General features: G+C 54.1%; 1 protein-coding gene across 1 annotated transcript in view; it reads right to left on the bottom strand.

Annotated features, from left to right (window-relative positions):
- The window catches only part of MAN1C1 (mannosidase alpha class 1C member 1), a 120913-nt gene that overhangs the window by 25508 nt on the left and 72787 nt on the right, over window positions 1-22618 (bottom strand). Inside the window, 3 exon segments of the mRNA XM_037500405.2 lie at window positions 1673-1767; window positions 5935-6015; window positions 8046-8161. Coding sequence (XP_037356302.1) covers window positions 1673-1767; window positions 5935-6015; window positions 8046-8161 — 292 coding nt within the window.

Genomic DNA, 22618 nt, shown 5'->3' with positions numbered 1-22618 from the left:
CCCTTCCCTGGCATGTCACCCAAAGTCCCTTCCACGCTGGCATTCTGGGACTGAGTGACTGCTCCAGACTGGTTCACGGGCTGAAATGAGCAGCAGAGGAGGAGAGGAGAAAGGATGGAAACCACCAGTGCAAACCCGGGTCTTAACACTTCTCCAAAGAAGCTGTACAGACGCCAACAGGCACACGGACAAGTGCTCATCATCACTGTCATCAGGGCAATGCAAATCAAAACCGCAAAGCGATACCCCCGCACACCCATGAGCATGGCCCGTCTCCAAGACCATGAACAACACGTGCCGGCCAAATGTGGAGAAAGGCACAGCACTGGCAGGGATGGAGACGGGCCCAGCCCCTTTGGAAATCAGTTTGGAGGGTTCTCAAAATATTAAAAACGGATCTACAATATCATCCAGCAATTCCAACCCTAGGTTTCTACCTGGAGAAGACAAAAACACTCCTCTGGAGGGGTAACTGCACTATGTGCACTGCAGCCACGGTATGGACCACGGTATGGAAACAACCCATGTGCCCAAGGCCAGATGAGAGGATTGGGAAGATGTGGCCCCCACACACAATGGAATACTACGCAGTTATGAATGAAAAACGACGAACCCTTGTCATTGGTGACAACATGGATGGAACCGGAGGGGATTAAGCTAAGCCAGAGAAGTCAGGGGGAGAAGGACAAATACCAGATGGTTTCACTCATATGTGGAATATAGAGAAACAAAACAAAGGTCAGACAAAAACAAACCGAAAATAAACCCTAGAAATCTGACTCTAAAATTGAGAATATTGGAGGGAGGGGGGAAGTGGGGGAGCACAGAGTTGGGGGGGCCCAATGGACTATGGTGAAGGACTGTGGGTGCCCTGGTGGTGGGGTGGTGGTGACATTCATCTGAAGGGTGTGATCCTCTACCTTGCAATCACATACAGTGTTGCAAGCAGAAATACTACCTCAATCTCACACACACACACACACATTTATAAACAACAACAAAGCCTAACAAATATTACCAGCAGTTTCTTTTCTATTGGAACCACATGATATTTTCAGTCTTATCCAACATTTTTAATATACTTCACCTTTTTTCTGCAATAAAAATAACTTTTATCAAGGGGGAAATTGAGTAAATGTTATCACAGATGGCGTTGGAAGCCACTTGTAACTGTGGCTGGTTACGTGAACGGGCACAGCCTTGACTCCAGTCAGAATCTCTGTGGCTCGATGCCCCCCAAAGCCCCTCTGTATTCTGACACTGGGTTCCTGAGACCTCACGTCCGGGGGGAATGAGAGTGGTGGTCGGCAGACTAGGGTACTGGGACTCCCTGGCTGCTCTGGGTGGCTGCTCATGAGAAGAGGGTGCGCTATGCCTACGGGCTTCTGGCTGTGGGGCAGGAAGTTGGGGCGCCTGTGAGCCCATCTGTGTCATGGGGCCATCACGGAGGAAGAGCTGCTTGTCCTAAGCCCTGAGGTCCAGGTCTGAGGTCCAGGTCTGACAACAAACACCAGCTCAGGACAGTCCTTGTCAAAGGCCAAGAACTTTATTTATTGTTTATTCTGTGCCACTGACTGGCTGTGACTCCCAAGGTGGAAACTGTGCTCTCCCTGGGCCTCAGTTTCCACGTAGACGCAGGGAAACCAAATATGGGAAGCCAGAAGCGTCCTACCTTTTGAAGTTCACAACGCCTTTTGGGATCCCTGTGGGGGTGTTGAAGGCCGGCAGGAGTTTCTCTCCCAGCTTGATGGCCTTCACACGGAACACCTGTGAAGAAAGAGTCACGGGCACGTGAGTCTGGGGGATGAGGCCGCTGCAGGAGGCCGCTGCGGGATGAACCTACTAACCCAGCACAGCCCGGTGCGAGGGGGTCGGGGGGACACTACACTACTTAGGCTCTGAGGTCAGACAGGCCTGGGTGTGGACAGCTTCCTCCAAGGCCCTGTGGCCTTAGGTGAGGCACCTCCCTCTGTGCCCCAGTTTCCTTGTTTGCCTTCCTCAGCAGGATGCTGAGAGGAACGAACATCTAAAGCGGTAGCAGTTACAACAGATCAGGCTGTGATGCAGGCTCAACGGCTGTAATCACCATTAGGGTGACCGCTTGGAAGAGACGTTTGAGCCACGGGTCACCATTGGTCAGAGACTGCCCACACGACCAGGACGTCACAGTGGGGTGTACAGGACACACGTCTGGACCTGGGGTAAAGCGTACCGGCCCGGGAGGCCAGAAACAATCCTGCCCCCACGACCAGGACGTCACAGTGGGGTGTACAGGACACACGTCTGGACCTGGGGTAAAGCGTACCGGCCCGGGAGGCCAGAACCAATCCTGCCCCCACAACTTGGCTCCTCTGCAGTGGCCGCTACTCCCTCTGGGGGAGTCCACCATGTGTAAGCCTCTCCCTCTGTGACATTCTGATTCTGCCCACTGTTCCAGTTTTACAGACAAGATGAATGGAGAAGGTGCATGGCTTATCCAAAACCACCACAGACAGCAAGGGAGCCCTGAGGACCCCCCAGCCGCGGGACCCCTGGCCGGCTCTGAAACCCGCAGCTGTTCTGATTAATTCAAAAGGACTCGTGACCTTCTGACTCAGCAGTTTCCCTCCCAGGAATTTATTCTAAGGAAATAAATAATCAAGGATGTTGTAAAGATTTAGCGCTATGGCTATTTATTTCAGCATTGATTTGAACAGTGGGAAAATGGAAGTCCTCTAAATCTCAGACAATAGGGAGGTGGTTAAGGAAGGGACGGCTGATCCACGCAGCAGAAACCGTGCAGCCACGGAGGTGATGCTGTCAGCGAATGCTGAATAGTAAAGAAGGGGCTTATAGTCCACCAGGAGAAAGATGTTTCCCAACAGTGCACTTCAGCATTGTAGGGATCACAGGTGCAGGGTACCGGAGGGAAGGGTGGGGGGGAAATGCCTTTGAGAGGCTCCTGGGAGGGGCAGGCTCGTGTAGGACTTTTACTTTCTTTCAGCTCATTTCTATTTTCGGTGCTCTTTTTATAATAAGAGCAAAACCACAACAAACATCATTTATGTTTTACGAGATGAGAGGAAAGGCCCTAAGCAGGGGCTCCTGGTGAGACAAAACTCCGTCCCTCTCACTTCAGGAGCTCAAAGGTGACCCAGTTTGCTGACCTCCTGTGTTTCTTTGCAAAACAGTCTTCTTGTGGTCTCTCCTCTCCCCAAGGCGGCTCCCACCCCAGCCCCGTGGGGGAGGCGTTTTCCGATACTAACAACGTTGGCGTGTGGATTTAAGGCCGAGGAGGGGCTGGAGGGAGGCGGCTAACCAGACAGGGCCCTGGCAGTGATGGGGGACAGGAGATGCTGCTCTCTGGGGCCAGACGGTGGGTCTCAGAAATGGGCACAGGGTCAACCATATCAGAATCTCTGGGGGTCCTGTCTGGATTCCAGATCCAGAACCTCAAATGAACCCAGAAGCCAGGTTTAGTGACAACAAAGAGCTCTCATTTGACAAAGAGAGTGTCCCTGACCCCTGGGGAGGCCGAGCACACAGGCTCAAGTGCACCTACGGGAACCTGAACCACTGCTGCAGCTCCAGGCACCTGTCTGGCTGCCCTGAGGACTCCGGGCTCTCTCTGCAGCAAGCATGTCTTCTCCTTTGGAAGGCCACTGCCTGAACTGCAGAGTCTCTCTATGCGGGGACATGAGTGTGGACAGCACACGAGTCTTCCTTATCGTCTTGAAGTGAGTGGGTGCGCCAGTGTCTGTGCAACAGCCTGTGGGGACAGTATGGCGTGTCTCCCAGAAGCATTTTACCAAGGTCGTGGCGCTTTCCAACACAGAAAGACACGGCCTCAGAGAGCCATGGTGAGCGGAGGGTGATGACCCAGTGGTTCCAGAACAGCAGTGAGAGAAACCAGCAAGAACTACATTCTGTAGAGGGGAAAGGGCTAGGGGCAGGAGCCCAGGTTCAGATCTGTCCCCTTAGGCTGTGTGAGCCTTCCTGTCTGCTCACAGGGTTCTAGAAGTCAAGCAAGAGGATGCAAATAAGTGAATGTCCTCTCTAAACAGTGAAGTGCTGGACAAACGTCCCCGGCACAGCTGGGATTATGCCTGTTTTCTCATGGAAGTGGGGTCTCAGCCCGGTTGATCTACCGGCAGAAAATTACCCTCCTGTAAGTTCCCTCTGAGGCAAAGAGAGGCGCAGCCCAGGAAGTGGGGTCCCCTCTAACACTCATTCCAGATACCCGCTGGACAGACCCACTCAGCAGGCTCCCGCTGTGTGAGATGGAGGCCTCCGTCCAGGGTGGCTGAGCCCTGGGGCAACCCCAGCCGTAGGTCAGGTGACTCCCCACCCCTGCAAGTCACTTCTAATTCTTGGCTCCCTTGGGTGCAGGTTGGTGGAGATGGGTGCCGCGGGAGTGTCTCACAAGACTGCACGCAGCATGCGGTGGTGCGGGGCAGAGACAGGTCAGGAAGGCCTGCCTGGGATCTTGGGGTCTGAGCCCCTTGGCCTCTCCTCGAGCCCTTTAGAAGATTGCAAAGTCACAGGTGCTCCTAGCCCTGTCCCACTGTCTGGCCTGTGTTCTGGACTCAATGACACCCTTCAAGGTGACAGGGACCAACATCAGGCCCAAGGAGTCACTAGCTTTTCCCGGGATCACTGGCCCCCAAGCTGACCCCTGTGGGTGCCGATGGGACCCCTCCATCCTCCACCCCAGCACCCACGCCCACCCCCCACACCTGGAGGGCAGGCTGGGCAGTGCCCCTTACGAGTATGCCTACGTCATTTCCCCACTTTTCAAATGAAATTCGGGTCAGGTGTTCAAAGCCTAGGGCTCACATCTACAATTTTTGGGGGCAAATTGATACGAGGAAGAATCTCTGAGGAGGAGATCATGCTTGGTAGAGAGATAAAGCATGGGCCTCCACCTGCAAACCTCAGCTCAGCCCTTCTGCCTGCACCGGCGGGACTGGAAACGACTCAGACAAAAGCAGCGCAGGTGAGGAGGGCTTTTCTTCAGCCGGCTGCCTCGCCCCTGCGGCTCCGCCCCTGGCCAGGGGGGACACCAGTTTATCTCTGGGTGGACTGGGTGGTTGTGTTGAGCTTCTCGGCCCTCTGGGTAACATGATTGAGCGATGACCTGGGCACTTGGTCAGCCTCGACACAGACCCCGGGGCTATGTCTTTAGGGGAGCTTTTGGGGAATGAAGAAGCCTCTCTTTTCTACAGAGCTCTGCCATTCTCAAGGTTCTCTTGCAGCACAGAGAATTATGGGCTTTGGAGCATGCCAGCCTGGAGCCAGCCCTTACCCTCCTGCCCCATTCCACCAGAGCTCTGGGCCCCAGCGGGTGTCAGGACCATCCCCACGGTGGAGAGGAAAGGAGGCTCAGAACTCGCTTCTCTGACGGCCTCTGGAAGCCAGTGCAGCTCACCTGGGGCCAAGGCCTCAACCCACAGCCTGTCACCCCGGGGGAGGGCAAGAGGGTGGATGAGCCAAGGCCACGAGGCCCGTGGGTGCGAATGGAGGAACCATCGTCTTGGCTCTATCACTCTCGAGAACCAGCGGCTCTGTAAGGCCACACAGAGCCCAGATATTGTGGGTGCCATGCAAGGAGCCCGTGGACAGTGAGTGGACCCCACTGTCACTCTCAGGAGGGACCAGAGATAACCACCCAGTCCACCCAGAGATAAACTGGTGTCCCCCTGGCCGGGGGCTGAGCCACGGCCGCCAGTGTCAGTGGAGGGAGCCAGCTGGGCCATCTGGGCCATCTGGGCAGAGAAGCCAAAGTGTCAGACCGAAGAGGAAGAAGGGCCTGTGGGGGCACCGTGGCAGTGGGGGACATGGCACTGTTGGCCAGGTCCCGGAACCCCTGATCCCTTGCTGGGGAATTGGGGGAGTGGGAACGGGTGTTTTCCAAAGCTCTTTCCAGCCTGGATGGTCCAGGGGATGCAAACTCACCTCTTCTCCTGTCAGGTAGTAGGCTGAGAGGAGTCCTCCGATGTACCGGATGTTCACCTCAAACAGGGAGGCTTCTCCACTCTGCAGGGCAGAAAGGAGGAGGGGGGGGCAGACGGACTCTCGTGAGACAGCCCCAGGGGCACCGGGCCCCGCAAACAGCTCACACCTGTGCTGGGCACCAGTGGCCCAGGTTGCACACGTGGTGGTTTCCAGAGCACAAGGCGAGAGGGATGAGCACCCGCCTGGCGGCTGCCTGTGCACATTCACAGCCTTCCAAATAAACACTAGGTCTGGCTGCCTTCCAGGGCCCTTGCCTGAGGCCACCGGAGCAAAGTTCTGCCTGGCTGCTCTCCAAGGGCTAGAGAATCTGCGTGGGGAGCTGCTGGCTGGAGCTTAGCCTGAGCAGAGGCAAACCCCTCCCCTAGCCCGGCCCCCTCACCTTTCAGAAGGAGCCCCCTGGCCCGGCTGCAAGATGGTGTGGCCTTCCCTGGGGTGACAGGGCAAGAGGCAAGCTCTCCCAGGAGGTTCTGGGCAGACAAAGCAAGGCCACTGCTAAGGGAGGGGGCGCTGAGAGGTTGTGGGTAACCAGCAGCTTCTCAGCCTGGGCTCTGCAGCCCTCAGGGCACGCCTACACTTGCTTTAATCATCGCTATTTTCTTTTTTAAGTTGGACTGCAAATTAGGGGTGTTGGGGCAAGACGCCAAGCACCAGATCTGCTTAAAATCCCATCTGAGCCACGGATTGGGCTTTGCGACTCCGGGCAAGAGGTTAGCCTTTCCCTGCCTGAGCCTCAGTCCCATGCAGGGCGGATGGGAGAGGAGAGCCATGCAGGTGAGACACTGCCCTGTGCCAGGTGTGGTGCTCATAAAGGGGCCTGTTCTTGCCTCCCTGCCCCAGGGTCCTTGCATACACTCCCCACATTACAGTCTCTCACTACTGACAACAACCACCCCAATTCCTTTATCTGGGGAGCTTTTCACCATCAAAGCCTTGCAAAGCACTCTCGGTAAGCCCTTCAGTGTTGGGTGAGGGCATCACTCCCATTTTCCAGGTGAGAACATTAAGGCTCAGCGAGGGGGAGAGACCCCACCTTGCTTTCTCCCAGGGACACTCCCACCTTCCCAGCCTGCCTAAATGTCCCCAGGCTCCCTGGCTCCTGGGTGGCTGCCAGATTCTCTATCATCTACATGGGGGGACAGGATGGACCTTCGGAGACATTCCTTCCTTGCCCCATCTCTGTCTTCCTCCCATTGGGTACAAAGGAAATGGGAGGATTCTGAACAACCTGGCCTCACATGAAGTCATCATGAGCCTCACAATGGCGGTGCTGGAGCCACCTGCCATCTGTCCTGGGCTTTGCCTGCTGCAGCCCCCACGGCTGTCCACCTCCACCACAGCACGGTCACTGCTGCTGTTGTGTCCTTCCCAGCTTTCAGCTGGGGAAACTGAGGCTCAGGGAGGTCCACGAGTTTTCCCCACTGCCTGCCAAGCCAGGGAACCCTTCTGCATTGGTGCTTTCCCAACTTTCCTCGTTGGCCTCTGCCCGGCTATGTGGCGCTGGTGTCTCCTGGAGGCAGAGGCCTCAACCTGCCATGAGCCTTGGGAGCTATCTCCATGCACACCCACACCTGCCACGTTGGGAGCCCCAGACAGAACGACAGTGTTCTGATGTTACCCCTCCCTGCTCCCACCTGTCTCATTTCTTGTGTCTAAATCCACTAAGTAGCCTCACCCCAGGTGAGCTGAGACCTCTGGGAGGAACCTACTACTTTAGTCGGGGCTGGGGTGAGGCCCAACACTTAGTGGTTTTGTTCCATCCAGACAGGTGGCCACCCTCTCCCCGAGGCCTTGGTCTCTGACCAGGATGCCCGCAAGGCTGGAAACCAGGAGAGTCGTGGGCCTCTGACCAGACAGCACCGGGCCCCTCTCCCTGTCTCAAGCGGGCCTGGTCTCAGGCTGGATGGCACTTATGGGCACCTGTCTTCTGCACACGGCTCCTGGGCTAGGTTGCTGTGCGGCCCCCACGTCTTGGCCCCAGAGACCACGGGGCAGAACTGGCCACTGGACCTCCAGTCCCGTCTGCCCCCATACCCTGCCGGCCTCTGACTCACCACGTTCAGGTGGAAGCTCTCCTCAACCCAGGCCTTGGCCTCCTGGAACTCCTCTTTCAGCTCCATGAGGTAGAGGGTGTCGAGGGAATCGATGACGGTTGCCCCGCTGAGGCCTCCTGCAGGCACAGAGGATGGTGTGACCCAGAGGCATCCTTGCCTTTGGTCCCCAACCATATAGGCTGCCATTCCCAGCGCCCCCTACTCCCCATGCCTGGACAGGCTCCAAGGCCAAGGCCAATCCAAGGGCCATGTGGGAAGACCACAGTGCCCTCCGCCTTAGCAGGTGAGCCCAGAGGGTCTTCCCATGGGCTGCTGGCTCCTCAGGGCTGCAAAGAAGGAGTGGTGGGTGGGGAGACCGATTTCCCAGACCTTGGCTCACTCATATTGGTCAGTAAGTCAGCCGTCAGTGCACTGGGTGCCCCCGACCCGTTTTCTGTATTGTTGGGGGAGGGTGAACTGACACTTGGCCAACAAACTCCTAACAAATGTGTCAGCCCTCTGATTCTTCAATGAAATTCTTTATTTTATGCTTAAAAAAAAAGGTATCCATAAATATTCATCTGGGAAGGTACTTATTGAAGTATCCTATATAATGGGGGACAGTTGGGGAAACACCCAGTCTAAAAATAGGAGATGATGTCTATCAACAGGCAGCCACCCACAGGGGTGTTTACAGGAGACATCCCTGGGGTTTGTTAAGTTACAAAAAGTAGGTTGCAAAAAAAAAAAAAGAAGAAGAAAAAAGAAAAAAAGCACAGTAGAATTTCTTTATTGTATGTGAAATGGGTCTGACCCACAGGGCGTGACTCAGCAGTTATCTCCCAGTGCAGGGCATGACAGATGCTTTTTGATATCTTCAGCTCAGGGGTTATTTTGACAACCAGACATCTATTTCCATTAAACAAGAGAAAAGGAAAGAAATTTTGGCTAAAGAAAGCAAACGTATGCACACATCAAAAAGGTTATGGACACTGTTGCTTTAGGATGTGAGTACACAAAGCTGGAGCAATGAGGCCTGGCCCCTGCCCCTCAGCCTAAAAATGTTGCCCTAGGACTAAGGTGAGAAAATTGTGCAAAATGAGTTTTTCACACCACGAACTGGCCAGGAGTGTGATTTGGAAGACCTCTGCGCACAGCATAACCAGAGTCTGGAATGGGGAGGCTATGAAGGAGGAAGGGACAAGGGGCTGTGTCTGGTGCCATCTGGAGGGCTTCCTGGAAGAGGAAGCTGCTTCCCATCAACTAGAGCCATTACAGGCAGCGGCAGTTTCTTCAGGGACCAGACAGTAGCTTAAGAGGAGTAATTGTTTCTTTCATGTCCTTGAAGAGGCTCAAAGCACTGAGAGTCGCAGGCTCTGCCTTCCCCCAGTGGAAACTCTCAAGCTCGCTAACAGGCGTGGAGCCCCACTTGAAGCTCAGGCTTTGCGTGTGCTCCTCGTCCACTAATCTCCTTAATTAGGGCTTCCTTAGCTGCTCACTTGTGTTGACTTTACAAGCACAGAATCTTCTGAAACGCAACACTTACCCACCTCCATAGCCTGGGCTAGATAAAGCCTGGAAAGGAGGGGAAGGAGACCCTGAGCAGAGCTGGGAGGAAGAGGAGGCAGAAGGCTTAAGACTCCATTTCCAGAAGGAGTTTCCAAGGAAGAATGGAGGAGGGAAGGGTCGGGGAAACCCAGGGCTTCCTAATCCAGAGCCACGTGTCTTGGGACGGGTTCAGTACTTGGGTTGCAGTGAATTTCCAGAATGTCAACCCCTCCTACAAGTAAGGATTTGTAGGAAAACATACTCAGAGCCAAACTAAGTTGATTCTTTCCTGGTTAATCCAGCTGCTTCCTCTGTGGCTGTCAAAGGCTGGGCAGAGCCCCTGGGCCCACCTTCCCCTCTTGAGGGGCACCCATGCACCACACATGTGCATTCCGGGCCGCAGGATGCTGGCCTGGCCCTTCCTGTACACCGGAGGGCCTCCAACCTGATTCTTAAGGCCTGGAGAGATCTTTGAGCTCTCACTGCCCGACCCTTTCATTTCATAGGCGAGGACCCCAGAAAGAGATTGGGACACCCCCAAGAGTCAACCAAGGGAGAAGTGGAGCTCCAGTCTTGACTGAGTATAAGGTTTTTCCCACTAGAGAGTGGACTTTCAATTCCCTGGGGAAACTGAGTGCTGTGTGCTGACCCTTCTCCCAGCCCTTGGGTGGGGGTGTGGGGAGTGGGGGTGTGGGGGGTGGGGGGGAGGCCTCTGGAATGCGAAAGACTTGAAGAGAAGCCCAGCCAGTGTTCAAGGCTGAGGGCAGATGCCCCAGGGTATCTGATTTCGAATCCTGCTGTGGGGTACCTGGAGTTTTCACCCCATGGGCCTTCCCTCCCCTGGGCTCAGCCTGAGCACAGAGGCCCCAGGGCCCCCATGCCGGGAGGGCAGCCAGGACTCCTCGTGACCAGCTCTCCTTCGAAAACACTCCTGAGCTGGGCTGAGAAGGGCCTCCTGGCTGAGAAGGCCGCTCGCTGAGATTGTTGGCAAGGTTCTGCCCCTGCTCTCAGGTTCCCGAATCCTTCTCTCGTTCATCTCTCAGCTCCGCCTCCACCTACCACAGAGCCGAGCTGCAGGCCAGCAAGGCACTTATTGGACAGCCTTTCATTCCAAGCCAGAGGTTACTTGGCAGCCAGACTGGCAGGAAAGAAGGCCCTATCCCGAGTTCAACCCTACCTGCACCTGCAGTAGGACGGGCAGCTCCCGAGGGGTAAAGACACAAGCCCTTGGTGAACAGGCCCAGGATTTATATGCAAAGAGCCAGTTGGCACAGAAAGTCAGCAGCCTGCTCTGACATTTCACTGGGCCTGGAACAGGGGGTGCAGCTCCAGCTCCAGCTCTGAACCCCTGTTGTTCACAAAGGACCCCCCCCCCTCTCTTTCTGCCAGGCCAGGAGGCAGTGGGGTGGGTTAAAAGAACTCAGCCCTGGGTTCAAATCCCAGCTTATGGCAACAAAAAATGTCAAAGTTCTCGCCTCTAAAATGAGGTTAGGGAGCCTCTCTGGCAGCACAGGGTTTAGAGACGGTGCTATCAAACTATCACCAGTCTCTGTAGCATGAGTTTGATCCCTGACTGGCCAGGGAGCAACCCACATGGAGCAGAAGACCTCTCCTGTCTTGCCCGCTGCTCCCCTCAGCAGTGCATTTCAGTCAGTCTGCCTGTTCTGCTCCCCACTCTTTTCTGGTGAATCCTCTCACCCCGCTCCCCGCACCTCTGGCTTACACCCCAGTTCTTACATGCATAAATAAATAAATCTTTTTAAAAAAATGAGGTTAGATCACCGAGCTAGGGTCCTGGGCAGCCACTGCAGACCCTGAACCGGATACACGCACACATACTCGCCTGCTAAATACTTCTCATAAGCACATTCCGTGGCAGAGTGCGTGTTTGGTAAATAAGCTCACTGTTCTTATTTCTGGGGTCCCTTAGCTCCCCCCAAAACTTCGGCCCGGCCAAGGAGGTGCGGGTTCACATCCCGCTGCCGGGCACATCGTTTTACCTTGCTAGGCCTCACGGTCCTCACCTGCCTCACGGGCTGACGCAGGACGGGCTCACAGGCTGCTGGGAGGGAAATGGACAGTGGATGGAGAAGAGCTGGCAGGGCACTGGGTACGGAGAGCTTCCCCCATAGGCAAAAGTGTGGTCCTCTTGCCCCAACTGTCCCTGGGCAGCCTCTTCATAGCCTTTGGGGGGGTCACTGAGGCCAGATGGTGCCCTCGGGTGACCGGCACTCTCCTGCCCTTCAGGGCAGTGTGACTACAACACCAGGCCTTGCAAAAACCCTTGGCCCAAGTTGAAGGAAAAAAGGTCCCACGGGTCCCATGCGTGTCCTGGGCGCACCCGCCTCCAAAAGCCTCTTCTCACCTCCGGACCCCTTGTGCTCCCCTCCAGTTCACCCCGTACATCGCTGCCTGACTGGTCTTCCTAAAACCAGATCCAGCTGTGTCCCTCCCCGGCTCAGGAACCCAGGCAGCAAGTCTTTTGTGTCTGACTCAGAAGGCTCTGGCTAATCTCATCTCCCATCGGGCGCTGCTTCCTGGGCACGCATACAGGCTCCTGCCTCCACACCTTTGCCCGTGTGGTCTCCACTGCCAAGAACGCTTTGTGTCTGGGCAGATCAAAGCCTGCACGTTGTTCAAAGCCTGCCTCCCACTGGCAGCCTTCACTGCCCAGACCAACCTCCTCCTGCCTCCACAGCTCCCCCAGCATTTCTGTGGGTCCTCAGGCACCCCCACCCTGCACTGTGGGTCTCTGTCTCCCTCTCGAACTAGACTGAGCTCCTGGAGCTCAAGGGGTTCCAATTGCTTCTCGTGCACCCCTTCCCTACCTTGTCTCCAGCAGCTCCAAAGTCCAGAGCCTCCAACCCAAGTGGACCACTCGCCAATCCCTGGGGCTTCCTCACCCTCCCTTACTTCTGTGACTCTTGTATAAACTGTTAGGGATCATGCTCCCCATGCCCCTGTCCTGCAGGGTCCAGAACCCACCCCCGTGCCTCTTCTCCACGAAGCCACTGAGATCTCCACCCCATTGCCTGCATGAAGTCTCACCTTGTCTGACTGTTAAGAACTCTGCCCTCAGCCCTCAGGGCCCATACCAGATGCCCCTGCTCTGTGCACCCCCATCTCCAGCCCAAGGGCTCCCCTGCTCGTCATGCCATAAGGAATCATCAGTGCAAACTCAGGGCTGTTTCCAGACTCGGGAAGCAGCTGCCCAGTACAGGTGGGGGCAGGAGGGTGGGTCGTCCGGGGCCTGCCCTGGACTGACCAGCTGCTTCCGCTTGTCCTTCCACCCCTGTGCTGCTCTCGCTTGTCTCCTTGCTGATTCCTCCTTACCTCGGACCTGAAAGACTGGGGAGCCTAGAGCTCCATCTCAGGACCTTTTCTCTGCCCTCCATCATTCCCTTAGTGATTCAGTCGGTCTCACAGCTTTAAATACTATCCACGTGCTGATGATTCCCAGCTTTCAAGTCCCAGCCAGGACCTAGTCCCCAAGCCTGACTCACGGCCAATAACTCCCTACTCCCTTTTCCACCTGGAGGGTGACAGGCGTTCTCGCAGTTAACGTGTCTGGAACCAAGTTCTGTCTTCCCTCCAAGCTTGTGCTTCCCACAGTCTCCCCCTTGCCTCATTGCAGCCCCTCCTCCTGAGAGCTGGTCCCCAAACTCTGGACTCTGCCCCCACATCTGGTCCTGCAGCAAATCCTGGCGGCTCAGTCCTCACAAGATTTCCAGACTCTGAACACCTTTCACCTCCTTGGTGTTCCCATGTCGGTCCAGCTACCTTCTCTTGCCTGGATTTATTTTTTATTTTATTTTTTACATTTTAATAGAATAGAATTATTAGGAAAAGGAGACAGAAAAAGAGAGACACCTGCACAGTGACAGGTGGGCAGGAGAGCTGCCACTGCTGTTTTGTAAAGGGAAAAGGTTTGTAAAGAGAAACACCTGCACTGTCACAGGTGGGCAGGAGAGCTGCGTTTTCTCTCCTGGATTTATCCCGAGAGTTGCTCCCTGGTTCCCACCCTTGCCTGCCTCCGCTCTTCCCACTCATCTATCCTAGACACGGCAACCAGAGTTGCATCTAAAATGCAAGCCAATCATTACAGAGGAGACCTTCCCACCAGGCTGCAGCCAGAAAGGCCAGGGTGGCTGAGGGCACCCGAGCCATCACCCTGCTTGAAGCTACTTGTCACATGTGTGTTGGTCTCTACAAGGGGTGGGCCCCAGTTCCTGTAACCTTCTCCCCAGAGCTGCATGGCCAGGATCCTCCACTCCTGAACCTCGGTTTAATCCACTCTCCTGTATTAATGACGATGAGGTTTTTATGTGACATTATATTAGCAAAGAGAAATGGGCCAGGCTGAGCAACATGAACTCCAGGAAGAACATTTAGAAGGGAAAAAAATCACCCAAGACATAGTCTATTACAGCAACCTCCCCAAAGTCAACTAATGGTTGCATTTAATTTGATGATATAATCCATAGAGATTTTTCTTAATCTATAAAGAAGCAACACAAATGTTTCTCTCCAGTTCCACAGAAGCCAGAGCGACTGTGTGGCAGGTCCCAAAGATGGCTGCCACAAGGGAAAAGAAACTCTTCCGTGATCCTCCTCCATGGCTCCCACCTTTGAACATGAGGGACCGCCTGGAATGACAGAATCAAGCAGAAGGGATATGCTAGTTTCCGAGTCAGACCTGAAGAAACTGGCATTTTCCATTTCTCAACTCTTGGAATGTTTGCTCTTGGGACCAGCCACCATTTTGTGAGGAAGCCCAGGGATAACCCAGGCGGAGGCCAGGTGTATGTTTTCTGAGTGAACAGACACAGCCCATGTGAGGTCCCAGCCAACAGCCAGCATCAATTCCAGATGTGTGAATGAAAGAGCTTCCAGGAGGCTCCAGCTTTAAGCCTCACCCCTAGCCCTGTGAATGCCTTCTCAGCTGAGGGCACATACATCACGTGTAGAGGCAATTTGTTCTCACTGTGCTCTTTTTGTATCCCTGACCTTCTACATCAGTGAGCATAATGAAATAATTGTTTTACGTCACTAAACTTTAATCTGTTATGCTGCAGTAGTGTCTGGAACGTTCTGCCATGTGGGCTTCTAGGAAGATTAAAGTGCTATCCCCACTATCGCAAAGTACGTTGTTTAAAACCACATCCTCTTGTATGGTGAAAGAATTGATCACGCCCTCCTCATGCCCACCTGCTCTGCTACAGGTGTCTGTGTCACGGCACAACTTGCAGTACCTGGTGCTTCTCCACTTACGATGTGCCTGTGAGTCCCCAGGGCTGGGGGCGGGTGGCTGATCTAGCCCTTCTTGGGGCCCGCATCCAGCCCAGGCCAGGCACAGGAGAGGGAACACATGACTGTGGAATGAATGAACACCTCGGGGAAACACCCTAGATGCTCTCTCTGGGGTTCCCCAAGACTGTGCAGTGCTTGGTCTGGGGCGGGGGGCATCCACCACTCGCTGCAGTGACTCAGTATTCAAGGAAAACACTGTGGGAAGGACAAGGTGGGCCGTGCAGACGTCAGGGTCCTGGTGGAACTAATGGCTTCCTCCGCCCTTCCCAAACATGCCACGCTTTGCTGCCACAGCCGGCTGGGGAGTGTCTGCTGGGGCTGCTGTGGATGAGGTGCTGGACGAAGCTTCTGGAGTGTTCACCGGGCAGGGCTCCTCAGTGGGAAACAGGGTGTGTTTTAAAATTGTTCATGATTTGTCTTAAAATAAGAGCTGAGGGTGATGTCTGACCTAGAAACTTGTACTTGAGGCTCCCTCTCACGGTGCTTCGGAACATGCTCTGCTCTGCTCTCTGCTTGTGGCTCAGAACGTCTCTATGAGGGGGGGCAGATGGAGAGACTGGAGCCCAGGAGGCTTCAGCGATGATTCCAAAGTCGCACAGCAGCTCAGGGCAGAACTCTAAGTAGATCTCGCCTTGAAGACCACATGGCCTTGGAGGCTTGTGTCTAATCCCAGCTTTGTCCCTTTCCAGCTGCGTGACTTTGGGCAGCTGACTTGATCTCTCTGGGCCTCAGAAAAGCAGAACAATAGGACTCCTTTTAATATTTATTTATTTTATTTAGTCTTTTTTTAAATAAAAGTCTTTTTACAAAGAACAAACCCAGGCCAAGTCTCAGAAGGCTGCAGCGAGGGAGCTGCTCCAGCACGAAACCCCGACTGGGATCCTTTTTAAGAATAGTGTGGTCGGCTCAGACAAAAGTATACAAGGGGCACTGAGCAGGCATTTCATACAAGAGAACCAGGTACTCCCAGCACAGAGTAGGTGCTCAGTGCACGGGGTTATTCCCAGAAGGCTCAGAGCCAGCAGAGGATGGGGCACCAGGGCTGGCCAGGCAAGGACGGGTCCCACAGGAAGGGATGGCACAGCCTTCATGCAGGCAGGAGCCGGGACCCTGCGGCCCCAAGGGCCGAGCTGGCAGGCACTGTGGCATTTTTAAGACACTTTTTGTGTCTTAAAATGGGGATAAGGGCAAGAGTCTAGCCCTCGGTTGCTCCCCCAAGAGACATCAAAGCCCAGCTGTGGCTTGGGTCAGCTCCCGAGGGCATATTCGGGTGTCTCCTGCTTCTACCTGCAGATCAGATGATTGTGCAGGACTCTTCTGCCACCTCCACGAGGGATAACGACCCTGCCCCACCAATCTGAGTTTTACCACGTAAGCTGCTTTGGCCTCTCAAAGGGTGAGAGGTTAAGCTCTGTCCCTGACTGTAGGCTTAGCTATGAGACCTGCTGGTGGGCTTAGTGGACACGGCTGGAACAGAGGTTTGAAATAAGCTTGCACAGTTGGGCCTCTGCTGCCATGCTTCCACCTTTGGCTGTGAGAACAAGTCCCAAAAAGCCACTGATCCAAGGATGGGAGGCAGGTGGAGCAGGCCTGGACCTAATAGAGCACAGCCTAGGAAAATCAGTCCACACTGCAGTCACGTGGATAAGAAATAAGGCTTGTTGTTGCCAATCACTCATTGGGGTCACTTGTTACACAGCATTGTCTCAGAAACAGCTGTTTCTTCACGGTCTTTCTGTGTTCTCCATACTCTAGCCAGACTATCAATTTGATGTGGTCCCCTCTTTCTGGCCTCCAGCCTTTACTCACACTCTTCCCTTAGCTTGGTATTCCCTCTTCTAACCCAAAATATCCCCATCCCGTGTCTATTTTAAATCCTACAGCAGAGTCTCCCCGGTGGCACAGCGGTTGAGCACTGGGCTGCAAAGCTGCCTGCAGCCTCTGCAGCGCCGGTTCAATCCCTGGCCGTAGGTGAGGGTCCCACATGGCGCTCAGACCTCTCCTGCCGCGCCCACTGCTCCCCTCAGCAGTGTACTTTGTCAGTCTGCCTGATGTGCTCCCCGCTCTGGCTCTGGTGAATTCTCTCACCCTCCTGTGCTTCTGACTATACCCAGTGCTTGTATAAACAAATAAATCTTAAAAAAAAAAAAAAAAATCCTAGAGCAAAAGTTGCTTCTTCCATCAAGACCTTGATTTTCCCTACCTTGACCTGAGGTTTTCCTCCTCTGAATTCTTTTATTAAAAGAACTGCTTTTCAATTTTCATTATGGTAATCTGTGTTCTTTTTCAAGTGCATCCGAGGCAGCGTCTTTGGGGCTGATCTAAGCCTGGCTAATCTAAGCAGCACAGGGCCTCCCCGGTGGTGCAGCGGGTTGAGCGCAGCGCTGTGAAGCTGTCCGCAGCCTCTGCAGCGCTGGTTAGGTCTCAGCCAGCCAGGGAGAGACCCACATGGTGCGGCAGACCTCTCCTGCCTTGCCTGCTGCTCCCCTCAGCAGTGTCTTTGGTCTGTCTGCCTGTTCTGTTCCCTACTCTGTCTCTGGTGAGTTCTCTCACCCTCCTGCACCTCTGACTATGCCCCAGTTCTTGAATAAATAAATAACTCTTAAAAAAAAAAAACTATCAATATACATCTTTAAAAAAAAATCTAAGTAGCACAGACACTGCAGAGTCAAGGTGTCTTTGGGATCTGCTGAATGAAGGCCCTGGACACGCTCTCCCACTGCCCCATTCCTAGAGATGGACGCCTCCTTGACAGCTGGTTGCCTTTGCCAGGTGGCCCCTAAGTGGAGTGAGGTGCTGGGGGGGCAGAGATTGACTCCATGATGGCCCAAGATCTTGGCCCAGGGAGTCCCCCTACAAAGGACTTACAGAATTCTCCTAACTGCAACCACCAGCCCCTTCTGCATGAGAGAGTGATAACACCGCCGCTGGCATGGCCTGAGCTCGTGCTGTATTTTTCACACGCATCTTTTCTTGTGACAATTGCGTTACGGCTCCTCCCTTACAGATGAAGAGTGAGACTTCAAGGAAGTAAGTCACTTGCTCAAGATTTAGTTATTGACCCTAAAACGTGGCTTTGAGTGCTCAGAATGTGCCCAGTATTGGAGCACAGTGGGGACCCCACAGTCCTGGTCCCCAGCCTCAAGGAACCCAAGGTATGGTAGGGAAAAAAGACACCAAACAGGTGTCACACGGCCGACATCTAGTCACAAAGCATTGTGTGTGAGGAAGGGAGGGTGCTGAGGGCGGGCTGGAGGGGGCAGCGTGTGGCTGAGGGACGCACAGGAGGGCCCAGGGAGGCAGCGCAAAGAATGCAGCAGAAGGGAGATATTATTGTGAGAAAGAGGGAAAGTGGTGGGTGGTGAGGGGTGGGCCAGGCCACACCGGGCCTGGGGGCAGGGGCATCAGTGAAGCACTGGGGAAGCTTGGGAGATGGCTTAGGGGCCAATCTGATTGACATTTTAGGCTGATCCTCTGCTCACTACAGTAAGTCTAGTTATCATTCAGCCTCATGCACAGTAACAAAAATACTTTTTTGTGAAAGAACATTAAAAAAGAAGAGAAGGATCTTTTGCCTGCTGTGGCAAGGGAAGGGCACCCAGAAGCACCTCCTTGTGGACTACTTTCGGGACTCGAAAGTATCCATCCTGCTTGGTGAGTGCCCGCTGGTCACTTACAGGTGGGTTGGGGAGGCAGGGACAGCTGGACCTGGGCACCAAAACCCCTTGAAGGAGGCTGGAGAGACTCCCCAGCAGGAGGCGTGGGGGGCAGCTACCTGCCAGTCTCAGAGCACGGGCACCATCAGCCATCAGCCCTGTGGAGAGCACAGGGCACAGAGCCACCTTGGCCATACGCTGTGGCCACACAGAGCTACGCATTGATCATGGCAGACAGTCTGGAGCAGAGCCAAGAGGTGCAGATGCATGGCTCTGAGAGTGAGATGCACACTGATGATTCAAGGGAAAGGGAAAAGGAAGGAAACCAGAGAAGCCCTATTCACCCCAAGAAACACTAAAAGATGCAAAGCAGTGCTGGGAGAGCCTGGTACCCTGCTGCACCCCAGCCAGGGGCCCTTCCAGTCACTTGGGAGTGTGGGTTGCAGGGACTGTGCCAGCAGCAAGGATAGAGCCCTGGGGTCACACTTGCTAATTGCCATGGCTTTCTCACTTGCACAACTGCAGCAACCAGCCACCACCTGGTAGCACCCTCCCGAGGCTTAGGGACCTGTAGGGTAAAGAAAATGTCAGGCTTTTCTGACCTTCCGCCATCAGGATAGATGATGGATCCTTGCAGTCCTGAATGCATGCCTGATGGCGGACACCTGGAATAGGGTGTGGGCATAGGTAGATGGGATTCACCTGGGCTGAGACTGGGCTTTTAAGGGCGGCATCACGGGGACACCAGCAGCAGCAGCAGAAGCTGAGAGAGAAGCAGAGAAGCAGCAGAAGCAGAGAACTCCAGAGAGCCCAGAGAGAGTGTGGATTTGCTGGGGGCTGGGAGGACTGCCAGCCTCCCAGCCCCCCAGCACCCCTGCTTTCCACGTACCCGCTGAATCCCAATAAAAGACCTGCAAAAAACCACTGAGGACTCTGACTCCTCCTTTACCCGGTCTGCATGGGATCAGAAAACCTGCACTGTGGCCAGTCCTGCCTTTACAGGACCCCACAGGCACAGGCCTGTGTAGAGGAAGACACGATACCATGGAGCGTCCCCCAGCAGCATCTCATGTAAGCCTCACAACACCCCTAAGAGGGGGTGTCCCTATTTTACAGATGGGGAAACTGAGGCTTAGAGGTCATGCAAATTGCCCAAGGTTGATAAATGGGGGGGATCCAGGATTTGCCGCAGGCCATCTTAATTTGATGATAAAACCCACAGAGATTTTTCTTAACCTATAAAGAAATAGCACAAATGTTTTTCTCCCCTTCCAGAACCTAACAGAAGATTCCCACCCTGTTCTTGCACACATTTTACACAGAGAGTAATGCAGGCTTCCCACTGGGAATGAGTGTCGACCCCTAACCGAGGCGTGTGTGTAGGGGGTTTTTACATTTTTATTTTGTATAGAGAATGAAGTGAGGATGTTGATTTGCAATCAGGTAGACTCAGAATCAAAGCTTAGCTTGGCTCTTCCTAGCTGTGAACTCCTGACCCACGCGAGCCCCAACACCCTCATCTGTGAAGTGGGGATCGCATGTTCCTGGAGACATCAGCACTAACAGGTGTGCAATGAGGTTTCTTTTTTTTTTCTTTTAATGTAAATGGGCTGCAGGGGGTGCCTATGAGTCACCTTTCATTTGATTTCATTTGATCTCTTTAGAGGCAGCAGTGATAGCAGAAAAAGCATAGGCCTCCTCATATTACCAGCCACGTGAGCACAACCGAGTGACTTAACCTCTCTGAGTCGTGAGACTGCATCTGTCAAAAGCTAATGCCCATCCCCTCCCCACCCCCACGCCAAAAGATGTGGGCGGCTTGGACAAAGGGAAGGGTGCCAAGCTCCCTGCAGAGGCTGGCAGAAAAAGGAGCAGGAGGTAGATAGGTCTGTGCACCCCACTTGCTCAGGCCCACCACTCTTTACCCCTGGGGTCACAGCCCCCATCTGCTTCCTGGGTGAAAACTGCCTCTGTTTTAGATCTTGGGGCCAAAGAAATTCGCATTTGCAGCAAATGTGTGGTGGCTCACAAGACAGCTTCTCTGCTTCAGAGAAAACACACAGTTCAATTTCCTAAAGATCGAAACCCGGGAGCATTTCAAGGCTTTCCCGGCGAGAGGGGTTCTCAGAACTGGGGGGCGCCAGCCTCGCGCAGCTGAGCGGTGAAAGCCCCGAGCATTTGTCATTTTCAGCAAAGGTTTGTGAGGAAGGCCAAGAAACGAAAAAAATCTGATTTCAATTGCACGGTTTTCAGAAATATATGGTAATCCATTTTTGTCAATCCATGGAAGGCACAGCTCAAATCATTAAAAAGCCATCGTACTTAATCATGCACGGAGAAGGCCAGCCATGCCTTTCAGATCATTTTCAAATGGTTTCAGGTTAACTTTCAAAAACTGACAGGCAAGCAGGGAGGGGATTATGACAGAAGATAATCTGAGGAATTGCAGGTTTTGCTGCTCAAAGGCAGAGGGATTTATTTGGGAGAAGATCACCACCCAGACCGTGTGGCAGTGGGGACAGTGGTGAGGGGATCCCCCAGGTGGATCAGCCGTAACCTCTGCCCTCGGGGAGTCTGCAGCTGTTTTTTTTTTTTTTTTTTCTTTTAGAAAGACAGTAAACTCATAGCAATCTATTAAGTAAATGAACAATTAATGATGTATTGTGACAGTTGCTAATAAAAAGCAGAAATATACCTGGTAGTTAAATTTACCTAGTAGTTAAATCTCACTAGAGTTAAATCTCGGCTGTGAGCATACAGACCCAGGCTGGGGATTTGTCTCTGCTCTTACACAAATCCCTGCATCTCTCAGAGATTCGGGGTCCTCAGGTGCTGAAGGGACCCTCTCCCGCACATATAGGGCAGGCTGGGAGCACCCGGCCCTGTGGGCTGGAGTCAGGGGTGGGCCCCCTGCCCTGTTCTCAGGAGGGCAGGTGCAGACCCTGGCTGTGTCCACCCCGGAGCCCTCGCTCGCTCCCACCACCCTGCGCCCAGCTGGAGCTGGGAGCCTGTGAGCCGATGGAGTGAAAACCACCCACACCCTGGACGGGATTCCACGGGAGGAGGAGAAGCAGCACAAGGACAAAGCCTCCATTCTTTTCACACACACTGGCGAACCTATCTGATCTTTGCACCCACCCCGAGGGGTGCTGTTACGCCCCCCCCCTCACTCAGCAGGAAACTGAGGCTCATGAAGATTAAATGACTGTTGCCCGAGGTCACCCGACCAGTAACCTGAGCTGTGCCCAGCAGGCCCGACAGGCCCTTGTGGAGTATGTGCTCCGTGTTTAGTATAAGCACAGAACCAAGGCACTTGATTCTTAATCCTCATAACAACTCTACGGCCAGGTTATTTGAGCTCCATTTTCACATGACACTGAGCTCAGGGAGGTCAGGCAACTTGTCCAAGGTCACACAGCAAGTAAACAGGCACCACAGTCACAAGCCCAGCGCTGGTGCTCTCCCTGCGCTTGTGCCTCCCCCGCGAGGAGGAGCACACGGGGGAGGCAGGAAAGAGGCTCCACGGTCCTGCCAAGCAACAGACAGGATGTCCAACGGCACACCTGCGAGCACACCACCCCGAAATGTGACGAGCATTCACAGCGCTCACGATGAGGCCTGGGAACTTTTGTTAGCTCGGGGTCTCCCCTGGCCAGATTTTTCCTTATAAGGATGGCTGAGGGCTAAGGTGAACAGGAACGCGGAAGGCACAGGTGAGGCTCAATCTTTCTTTGGCCCTGGTGCAGGGGGTTCACCCTCCTTTTCCCAGGTGCAGCAGCCACCTGGCCAGGTAACCTCTCCACCCCTCCGCATTCCAGACAGACTTCAATCTCAGGCAGAGATCCAGGCAAACCAGCAAACACTGCTCTGAGTACTTCTGAAAAGTGAGGACTTACAGAAGAGAACCAAGGCAGCAGTTCTAACCCAAGCAGTGTCAGAGAGCCCCCCAGATCTGCAGTCCCCCCATCATAGAAGCCAAGGCCGAGGAGCTGGTCTCCAATTGCCTCTAAGAGGCCTTTTGTGCTCCCACCTGGGCAGCTCATTCCCCGTTTTCCATTTCACCCTGCAGTTCTAGGTGCC

This window comes from Talpa occidentalis, unplaced genomic scaffold, assembly GCF_014898055.3.
Source record: "Talpa occidentalis isolate TD23 unplaced genomic scaffold, MPIMG_talOcc4v2.1 talOcc4.9, whole genome shotgun sequence".
Classification (NCBI taxonomy): domain Eukaryota; kingdom Metazoa; phylum Chordata; class Mammalia; order Eulipotyphla; family Talpidae; genus Talpa; species Talpa occidentalis.
Note: the sequence above shows the minus strand (reverse complement) of the source record. Positions and strands in the feature narration are given on the sequence as shown.